Below are 10,074 nucleotides of genomic sequence, written 5' to 3'. Positions count from 1 at the left end.
ATTTCTTCTTCTTTTTTTTTTTGGTTTTTTTGGTTTTTTAATTGGTAATTCTTAAGATGGAAGTATTCACCGCACCACAACTATTGTGGAGTGCTTGTTTTTTTTTTTTTTTTTTTTTTTTTTTTTAACTTTGTTTGTTTGTTAGTCATCAAAAAAACCAATTGAATAAAGTTGTGGTCCCAGATTGTTTTGTTTGTTGGCTATTCATAGTTTGTTTGCAAATCTTTTTGATGAAAGCAAGTGGGATTCTTTTGGGGATATGCACATCACACACAGATTTTGTCTAAAAAGCATTGCTAAGAAAGTAACAAGTCATTTATTGCAGGTTTCTCTTTCCAGCTCTTGGAGCTTTGCTGTTTGGTTATGAAATTGGTGCTACATCTTGTGCAACCATTTCTATTAAGGTAATTGGTTTTACCTTATCTAAATCCTGTGCATTAGGTACTCAAGTTTGACTTTTCTAGCTTTCTCTAGTCTTTTAGCTCTTGTTTCAAAGCGCTTACATATCGTAAAGCTGTGTACTAGTTTCCCAGTTAAATAATGCTATTTCGTAGTTCACACCTGCATTTGGTTTTTACCTCCTGTCGTTGGACTAAGCCTTTCAAAATTCTGTTAACTTACTCTGCTTTTGCCTCCTGTATAGTCGCCAACGCTAAGTGGAATTTCATGGTACGACTTGTCTTCGGTGGATGTTGGTATAATTGTGAGTCTATAATTCACCTTTCTTGGATCTTCTACATGTTGGTTACTGCATTGTTATTTTTGTTCTTGTTCCCTTCCTACTAGAGTGTGATATTTGTTGTGGAAGAAAAACAAACTTTTTACAGTGTCTTTAAAATTTTGTGCAGACTAGTGGCTCACTGTATGGTGCCTTAATTGGTTCCGCTGTTGCATTTAGTGTTGCCGACATTATAGGTTGGTTTTTCTCGGCTTCCTTCATCTGAACATGTAGCAGTCTCTCCATCTAAAAAGAAATTGAATTGTTGTATTGAATTTTCAAGGAAGAAGAAAGGAGCTGATTTTGGCTGCATTCTTGTATCTTGTTGGAGCCATTGTAACTGCAGTGGCACCTGTCTTTTCCGTACTGATAATTGGACGAGTTACGTATGGCATCGGGATTGGACTGGTGAGATAGATCACACATCTTTAGTTATTACCTGCTGAAACTTGTACGCCCATGGGATCTTCCAATGTGCATCATGCATTTGACCAATTAATCAATCAAAGTCAACGTCTACAAAATAGCTGTATTTATTTGGTAGAATTATGCTTGCCTTTATTATTGAGCATGTCTTATCTGATGCATCCACATACAACCACACATAGACCGACCTGGCAGTGTGTCACTTCTACAATTCATTGATTGGTGGAATTTGGGAAAGAGTATGCACCTATAGCGATGAGATAGAACTCTTCCTATTCTTCTTGTACTGTCTCATTCAGTTTCATGAGCCATTGTTTATGAATCTAGTTTAACATTCAAATTAAGATGGTTGTTCTACTGTGTATGAATCCATACTGTTATGTTATGGAGTACGTTTTTAGCATTCTTTTTAACTTGAAAGTTGAAATGTTCCGTTGCTTTTAGACAATGCACGCGGCTCCAATGTACATAGCAGAGACTGCTCCAAGTCAGATACGTGGACGGATGATATCACTAAAGGAATTCTCCACTGTCCTTGGGATGGTTGTAAGTTTTCGAAGCTCTGAGGATTTTGGAATTTTATTGCTCAGTTCAAAGTTACAGTATTGCATCGATCCTTTTTGAAACCTTTTTGTCCACCAAGTTAAACTGACACATAAAATTTTGTGAAGGGAGGTTACGGAATCGGTAGCCTTTGGGTTACGGTTATTTCTGGTTGGCGTTACATGTACGCAACAATTCTCCCTGTGCCGGTTATTATGGGAATTGGAATGTTTTGGCTACCAGCATCTCCTAGGTGGCTTTTATTGCGCGCACTCCAGGGAAAAAGTAATGTGGAGAATCTTCAACAGGCTGCAATTAGGTCTCTTCGCCGCCTTAGAGGGCCTGCCATAGCTGACTCAGCAGCTGAACAAGTAAACGAGATATTGGCTGACCTTGCCTTTGTGGGCGAGGACAAAGAAGCTACATTTGGTGAATTATTTCGAGGAAAATGCTTGAAAGCTCTCACTATAGCAGGAGGATTAGTCTTGTTCCAACAGGTTGGTGCAGTCAATTCATCAATTGTTCCTTAAGAAAATGACCAATAACTGAATAGAGGTTTGCTTTGCAAATGGCAGATAACTGGACAACCAAGTGTACTTTATTATGCACCATCAATACTGCAGGTTTTTCTTTTTATCTCTACTTTATTTGGATTCTGTTCAATAGGAGGAAACTCATGAGAGAATCTTAACTTCGTTTACCACTAACATTACCTGTTAGACTGCCGGCTTTTCTGCTGCAGCTGATGCAACTCGGATCTCAATTCTGCTTGGTCTATTGAAGGTATTAAAATTTGTTCATCTGGTTTCACATGTGAGAACCTTTTAGCAAAAATATATTAAAGGATTGATATGCTTTGTAGTACAACTGGTACCAATGTTAGAAGTAGTAAGTATATATGCTTAATCCGTATTATTCTTGTGAGCTAACTTTTTATGCTGCAAAGCGATTTTGATTTTTTCCTTTCGAAGACTTGATGTGATTTTTTACTGTTGCAGTTGGTTATGACAGGAGTTTCTGTTATAGTTATTGATAGACTTGGAAGGAGACCTTTACTTCTTGGTGGTGTTAGTGGCATGGTATATGGCCTCTGAATTCTTATGATTTTCCTTTTTAATTGTTTGTTCCACTAATTTCCACATGTTCACTGTCTTTTCGATTACAAGAGACAGAATCACATCGATCCAGAAATTTACCCTCGTGTATTTTCATTTGTGTAACAGGTAATCTCATTGTTCCTCCTGGGGTCCTATTACATCTTTTATAATAATGTACCAGCTGTTGCTGTAGCTGCGTTGCTACTGTATGTGGGCTGTTACCAGGTTAAATTTTCTTACAGATCTGTCTGATCAAAGTTCCATTGCTGGCAATGTCATATGCAAGATTGTATTTTGATACAAAAAAATTGGATACGACCGTAAGAGACTTTCCACTAATCTTGCAGCTATCTTTTGGCCCTATTGGTTGGCTGATGATTTCAGAGATATTTCCCTTAAAACTAAGAGGTCGAGGAATCAGTCTAGCAGTGCTTATTAATTTTGGCGCAAATGCACTTGTGACATTCGCGTTTTCACCTCTAAAGGTAGAGAAACTCCTTCTCTATAAGTATATGTCTTCAATAAAACTAAGCTATAACTTTAAGAAAAGAATGTGTAACGAGAGATTCCCAAGTTAGCTCTCTCATATATCTTGTTAGTTCCATATCTTCTTCTGTTTTTTCCCCTTAGAGATTATCGAACTTTTGAGGGTTTAGCTCACTTAGTATTGTTTTGCAGGATCTGTTAGGAGCTGGAGTATTGTTCTGTGGATTTGGAGTGATATGTGTACTGTCTCTCTTCTTCATCTACTTCATTGTGCCTGAGACAAAGGGTCTCACTCTTGAAGAAATTGAAGCCAAATGTCTCTAAAAGGGTTCTCATGTTATGGCTCAATTTTCTCTGCTGGTTCATTGCTTGAAGCTATGACAAATGCAGCAACCGCAGGTCGGAAGGTAGCGTCGTTTACCGCGGAATTTTCACTGTATGGATAAAAAGAATTGGTGCACCTTGCTGTAAAACTTTAATCAATGCGCTGGGCAAAAAGTTTGCTTAGTTTTGTATTTTAAAAATGTAAGAACATATACTCACGTCACGCATTCAAAATTTTGTTTTATTGCATTTTTGTTTGTGTGTTCCACATAAGCGGCGTTTAATCATAAGATACCACGTATTCTTTTAGCATGTTGTGTGGACCTTCTGGCTATTATACCGCACGATTCGCGAAGCCTACAGGTACATAACTCGTCAGGAAGAACACAAAAATCATCTTTTGCGGTATAGAGAAACTAAATCAGAGATAATGGCAACCACAGCGACCAACAAGCAGGTCATATTGCGAGATTACGTCACCGGTTTCCCCAAGGAATCTGACCTTATCTTCACCGACTCCACCATCGATCTAAAGATACCTGCGGGATCCAAGACGGTATTGGTGAAGATTCTCTACCTTTCTTGCGATCCTTACATGCGCATTCGCATGGGAAAGCCTGATCCCGGCACTGCTGCGCTAGCTCAAGGTTACACTCCCGGTGAGGTACACCATAACAACATTTATTATAGTTTACGCATTGTTCTCTGGAAGACAAAAAAAAGATGAGAATCTATATGGTGAAACTCGATAGATTTTGTTACGTTTCCGGAAACAATTTCACCGGATATGGATTTGGAAACAGTGTTTTTAAATTTAGAAACATTATTTTATTCTACGACCAATACGACGTCTCTTATGGTCTTGCTAATCTCCTTGAGAGACAGAGTCTTGAAGGACCCTGACGAGAAATTATAACTTTAGTCGTGTAAAATGTTCTTACTATTTTCTTTGCAGCCAATCAATGGGTTTTCAGTGTCTAAAGTGATAGACTCTGGGCACCCGGATTACAAAAAAGGAGATTTACTTTGGGGATTAGTTGGATGGGGGGAGTACAGTGTTATAACTCCAAATTTTTCACATTTCAAGATCCAACACACCGATGTTCCGTTATCCTACTACACTGGACTTCTCGGTTTGTTATCTCTGCTTCTCTTTTGGTCATGTTTGTTATTGATCACTTGGTAATTATAGGGAAATTGTCAACTTGCATATATAGTGAGAAAGCTGGCATGATAGATTGGTCATATTGGTATGGTCTTGGATTGTAATGCTGATGCATGCTTTATTGACAAAAGCTCCAAATGCATGTAGAATAGTTGCTTAATGCTGCTCTGTAGAATAGTTGTTATTAAGCTTTCAATAGTTGCTTAATAACATTGTTCAAAACTCTACAAGTTTCAGTAGTTTACTAGTTTGTCTTAGAAGCATTCCTCTGTTTCTGTCAGGTATGCCCGGTATGACTGCCTATGCTGGGTTTTATGAAATCTGTGCTCCTAAGAAAGGAGAAACCGTGTTCGTGTCAGCTGCATCTGGTGCAGTTGGTCAGCTCGTGGGACAATTTGCAAAGATTATGGGTTGCTATGTCGTTGGAAGTGCAGGCAGCAAGGAAAAGGTAATCAGACTTTTTGTTTTTGGAGTCTAGCTATTGATTCATTTCCTTATCAAACAATATTAATAGAGATTTGATTGGTTAATTATGTCTTGTCTTTCTATCAAGAGAGTCCCCTTTTTTCTTTCTCTGTTGACTGTTGAGTTTTGTTATAGGTTGATCTTCTCAAGAACAAGTTCGGTTTTGATGAAGCTTTCAACTATAAAGAAGAGCAAGACCTTAATGCTGCCCTGAAGAGGTCAGTAGATCATTCTTGTTTTATCTATTAATGCTTGTGATATAGAGATCTGACTCAAAAGAAATGATATATATTTGTGACCATGCAGGTGTTTCCCTGAAGGAATCGACGTATACTTTGAGAATGTAGGAGGCAAAATGCTAGACGCAGTGCTCCTAAACATGAAGTTACACGGCCGTATCGCAGTATGTGGTATGATCTCGCAGTACAACCTGGAGGACCAAGAAGGTGTACACAACCTAGCAACTGTAATCTACAAGCGGATTCGGATTCAAGGGTTTGTGGTCGCTGACTACTTCGACAAATACTTGAAGTTCCTGGATTTTGTGCTTCCCTATATAAGAGAAGGGAAGATAACTTATGTTGAGGATGTAGTTGAAGGACTCGAGAACGGACCTTCAGCTTTGCTTGGACTGTTCCATGGTAAGAACGTCGGCAAACAACTCATTGTGGTTGCTCGTGAATGAATCAGGATTCAAGCGGTTTGAAAAATAAAGCCTTCTCGTAGGCGATTGCTTTTTTGGAATTTTTTGTACAATTTCGCTATTTTTCTATTCTACAATTTTGTACCCACAATAACATAATACTAGTAGATTCACAATTTTTGTACTTCTGATGTTTTATTGACAACTAAAAATATTTCATCATTCATTTACATTTCTACTGATTTTCTAGTTCTATGTATTTTGTTTTCCATCAGAACCAAATATATATAGGAAACAAAATGTTCTTTGTACTGTAATTTGTATTTTGCAAGAATTTAAAATACGAAAAAGTCAAGGGCCGTTGTATGCTTCAGATAAGTGGGCCTGTGTTAATGAGTAAAAGCCCAACTAAATGCGTTGTTCTTGGCATAGCTTCTCTTTCCCTTTCTCTCTTTCGATAGACTTTTTTACCTCTGAAAATCTCGTGTGTTGGAGAAATGGCGTCGAATCTCCTGAAAGCCCTAATCCGATCGCAGATTCTGCCATCTTCGAGGAGGAATTTTAGTGTGGCTACCACTCAACTCGGCATTCCAACAGACGATCTAGTCGGAAATCACACCGCCAAATGGATGCAGGTACTTCTCGCGATCATGAATTAGTCTTTACCGTCCTTATTTTTCTAGCTCTTTCGCATCCCGAATAAATCTATCGTAGATTGGGATCTTGAATTAGTCTAATTTTGCGTGAATTATTCGGGGATTAAGTCTCGGTGATCTCCGCTAGGGTTAGATCGTTGAACTGGATTTTAGAAACCACAGGGAAATGCTGATTTCTGAAATTTGTTGCTAGTGAGTTTCTGATCTGTAGTCGTTTGAAGAACTGAAGAAATTGTTTTCGATGTTGGATCAGTGTTCATAGAGGCAATGATATCTGTTTGAAACTGCTTACAAGTTGTTTGGAGTTTAAGGACATTAGGTTAATCTTTCACAAGTATTACTGTTTTATTTCTTTACTATTACATGGAGAAATTGTGGTTATCTGCGCTATCTTTCAATAGCTGAATCGTCATAGCACCATTACCTTCATAGCTTTGGTCTTGGAGTTAGTTCCTTTCGTTGATGAATTTCGGGAGTCTAGTGGAGTTATAAGTTTGGTTGGATTTTCAATCCGTATATATGATAGAAATTGCATAGGATCTATACCAGTCCGTTCTGGTTAACTATGAAGTTTGTGTATCACATTTTGTTTTCTTTGCCACTTTTTCTGGTATTAACACTGTTGAGGAACCAATCTCTACAGGATAGAAGCAAGAAGTCACCAATGGAACTGATCAGTGAGGTTCCACCTATCAAAGTTGATGGAAGGATTGCTGCTTGTGAAGGAGGTTTGTCTCCTTTTCTCATCAGTGGCCGAATATATTGAGTAAATTTCTTTCATGAGCAAAACAGATATTGATGTATACAAGTATAAAACTTGCAGACACCAATCCGGCCCTGGGTCATCCAATTGAGTTCATATGCCTCGACCTAGATGAGCCTGCGATTTGCAAGTACTGTGGCCTTCGTTACGTTCAAGATCATCATCACTGAAGGCAAATTCTGAAAGAGAAATCGCTAGTCTCACTCCCTCTTTTTATTGCATTTTCTAAGTTTGTGTATTGTTTTTCCTGGTGTGCCCACATCTTCAGCTATAACAATATAATAAAGGATTCGATTGAAGTCGGGGTAGTTTGAATCTTGTTTCATCCTCACTTCAGCACTCAGTCATTTTGTAAACATTCAATCAAGATCTGATATCACTATATCATTTTCCATGCCACTGAGTTCATAAAGGAGCTTGGGGTTTGCACTAGTGTCGAGTTGGCTCTCTTTTTCGAAGTTCCAACTCTAGTAATGGCTTTTATGCTACCAAGATTTATTCGTTTATATGATTTTTTCTCGCTACTTATTACGGGTGAGCAATTCGCATAATTTAATGTCTTAAACTATTAAATTTGCGCTAAAATATGCGCAAGGACAAATAGAGAAACAATGAGCCCAACAAGATTTTACTAGACGTACCGGGCTTCCTAAGGCCCACTAATATAGGCTTTTGAAACCAGATTGCACGTGAGGCCCGTGTCCCTTAACTAAAGACGCGAACAGAAATAAATAAAATTCTACGCGCACATGTAGCGCGTCAACGACACGAAGTCAAAACGGGTGGTCTATAGTCCAGGGATTTAGTCGTTTTTACAAAATTTTACAAGAAAGGCGCGTGGAGAAAAATTCAATTGAACTTTTTTTAACTCATCGGTTAAACACATAAGAGGCTGAGTGCGTTGCTGAAACTTTCAGGTAACTACAATTTGATTTGGATTACTATTACGACGCATTTCATCTCGAAAAAAAACCGCTGAGTTCCAGATTTGTATGAACTAGATGATGATCAATCATCGCAAATATATAGATATTTCTCAATTTTATTTTTAAAACTAGTTTAATATGAGCTTGGTCAGACAAAGCAATAAGACAAGTACAAAACCTCTCATTAAACCAAACAAGGAGAAACAATAGGAATAAGTCTCTGCCTAAACCTCCGAACCAACATCAGAGAGTCTGTGCCTCTTGGCAAAAGCGTGAAGATGACACCACTTGACTGAACTTTTGGTATATATCTATCTGATCATTTAGAATCTGTTCCAGCCAATATTCTTCTCTGTTGATGCTCTGCAACTTTCTCATCAACAACCTCTCTGAAAAGCTTAGAGTCCAACACACATTCCTCACTTCCATAAACATTTGCTTGAACACTTGCCATCAGTTTCGCAATCTCTCTACCTGAAAACCCTTCGGTTACTGCAGCCGCTTCTTTTAAGAGCCCCTCAGTGACACCCTTTATCTCGATCTTCTCCTGTTCTTTCTTGAAGAGGCGCTGGAACAAACTCCGCTTTTTTGGACCAGCCTCAGCTATGTACTTTTCTAGATAGAGGCTTAAAAGCTTGAACCGCTCTTCTTCTCCAGGTAAGGGGAATTCGAGAACCTCGTCCACACGGTCAGCCACAGCTGAGTCTAGGTCACCAGGTCTGTTTGTGGCTAGTGCTAAGACTATGTCTTTGGACTGATCACCCGTGCGGAAGAGCAGAGCATTTAGAGCACTTCTTTGGGCTTCACTCATGTATGTTTTGTTCCTCCTGTCAAATTCCCATGAACATAACAAAACCGTTAATAAAAAAGTGCTGAAATGATCAGCTTCTAATTACACTTATAGCACTTACTCGCACAAAAATGCATCGGCTTCATCAATGAAGAGCAATAAACCTCTCTTAGACTTTTTGCCCCAATCAAACAGTTGGTGAATCTTTGTAACAGCCTGAGATCCAAGGGGAGCAACATCTCCACCCGTCATCAATGCATAATCCAAACCCTATACAAATTATGAACATTAGGATTATAAGAATAGATGAAGGAACAAAACTTTGAGAATCCCATGAAGCAGCTAAACTAAGAGCCCAAATCAACTTTCAGAAGTAATTTATGTAATCATGGAAATCAGCAACTACCATCTTCTGCACTACCGACCTAACTCTATCTTCTAGAGATTCCATTGCCCATTTGGGTGTCTTCTATAACGGATTCTGTAATAACTTAAATATCTAGGGAAAGAAATCATACAGATTTACGAGCAAGCTCTCTGGCAGCCATTGTTTTTCCTGTTCCTGGAGGACCATAGAAAAGCACATTTCGGAAAGGAGCCTGGTGGATTTTTGNCGTTAATAAAAAAGTGCTGAAATGATCAGCTTCTAATTACACTTATAGCACTTACTCGCACAAAAATGCATCGGCTTCATCAATGAAGAGCAATAAACCTCTCTTAGACTTTTTGCCCCAATCAAACAGTTGGTGAATCTTTGTAACAGCCTGAGATCCAAGGGGAGCAACATCTCCACCCGTCATCAATGCATAATCCAAACCCTATACAAATTATGAACATTAGGATTATAAGAATAGATGAAGGAACAAAACTTTGAGAATCCCATGAAGCAGCTAAACTAAGAGCCCAAATCAACTTTCAGAAGTAATTTATGTAATCATGGAAATCAGCAACTACCATCTTCTGCACTACCGACCTAACTCTATCTTCTAGAGATTCCATTGCCCATTTGGGTGTCTTCTATAACGGATTCTGTAATAACTTAAATATCTAGGGAAAGAAATCATACAGATTT

At 38.5% G+C, this 10,074-nt stretch overlaps 4 protein-coding genes across 8 annotated transcripts in view; 3 read left to right on the top strand and 1 right to left on the bottom strand.

Moving 5' to 3' along the window:
• Window positions 1-3,845, top strand: part of LOC104744397 (D-xylose-proton symporter-like 1) — a 5,000-nt gene extending 1,155 nt beyond the window's left edge. The window contains exons 3-14 of the mRNA XM_010465453.2: window positions 326-404; window positions 644-703; window positions 849-915; window positions 1,002-1,126; window positions 1,589-1,690; window positions 1,816-2,184; window positions 2,263-2,310; window positions 2,408-2,470; window positions 2,686-2,766; window positions 2,911-3,009; window positions 3,132-3,269; window positions 3,463-3,845. Coding sequence (XP_010463755.1) covers window positions 326-404; window positions 644-703; window positions 849-915; window positions 1,002-1,126; window positions 1,589-1,690; window positions 1,816-2,184; window positions 2,263-2,310; window positions 2,408-2,470; window positions 2,686-2,766; window positions 2,911-3,009; window positions 3,132-3,269; window positions 3,463-3,594 — 1,363 coding nt within the window. The 3' untranslated portion in view covers window positions 3,595-3,845. The remainder of the gene's footprint in view (window positions 1-325; window positions 405-643; window positions 704-848; window positions 916-1,001; window positions 1,127-1,588; window positions 1,691-1,815; window positions 2,185-2,262; window positions 2,311-2,407; window positions 2,471-2,685; window positions 2,767-2,910; window positions 3,010-3,131; window positions 3,270-3,462) is intronic.
• On the top strand, window positions 3,903-6,035 carry LOC104744396 (NADP-dependent alkenal double bond reductase P1-like). The gene is made up of 5 exons (XM_010465452.2): window positions 3,903-4,258; window positions 4,550-4,727; window positions 5,041-5,207; window positions 5,360-5,442; window positions 5,531-6,035. Exons 1-5 carry the CDS (start codon window positions 4,025-4,027, stop codon window positions 5,907-5,909), a joined length of 1,041 nt encoding a protein of 346 aa, XP_010463754.1. The 5' UTR covers window positions 3,903-4,024; the 3' UTR covers window positions 5,910-6,035.
• On the top strand, window positions 6,310-7,685 carry LOC104744395 (NADH dehydrogenase [ubiquinone] iron-sulfur protein 6, mitochondrial). The gene is made up of 3 exons (XM_010465451.2): window positions 6,310-6,502; window positions 7,167-7,251; window positions 7,347-7,685. Exons 1-3 carry the CDS (start codon window positions 6,365-6,367, stop codon window positions 7,454-7,456), a joined length of 333 nt encoding a protein of 110 aa, XP_010463753.1. The 5' UTR covers window positions 6,310-6,364; the 3' UTR covers window positions 7,457-7,685.
• LOC104744394 (ATPase family AAA domain-containing protein 3-like) overlaps window positions 8,289-10,074 on the bottom strand; it is a 6,586-nt gene continuing 4,800 nt past the window's right edge. For 3 of the 5 annotated variants that reach the window (XM_010465449.2, XM_010465450.2, XM_010465448.2), the window contains 3 exons: window positions 9,521-9,601; window positions 9,124-9,272; window positions 8,289-9,039 (listed from right to left, as the gene is read on the bottom strand). In XM_010465449.2, the coding sequence (XP_010463751.1) occupies window positions 8,532-9,039; window positions 9,124-9,272; window positions 9,521-9,601 (738 nt within the window). In that variant the 3' untranslated portion in view covers window positions 8,289-8,531. Of the gene's footprint in view, window positions 9,040-9,123; window positions 9,273-9,520; window positions 9,611-10,074 lie in introns of all 5 variants that reach the window. The other 2 variants (XM_019237222.1, XM_019237221.1) reach the window with 2 other exon arrangements.

The sequence above is a fragment of the Camelina sativa genome, chromosome 15 (genome assembly GCF_000633955.1).
Source record: "Camelina sativa cultivar DH55 chromosome 15, Cs, whole genome shotgun sequence".
NCBI lineage: Eukaryota > Viridiplantae > Streptophyta > Magnoliopsida > Brassicales > Brassicaceae > Camelina > Camelina sativa.
Note: the sequence above shows the minus strand (reverse complement) of the source record. Positions and strands in the feature narration are given on the sequence as shown.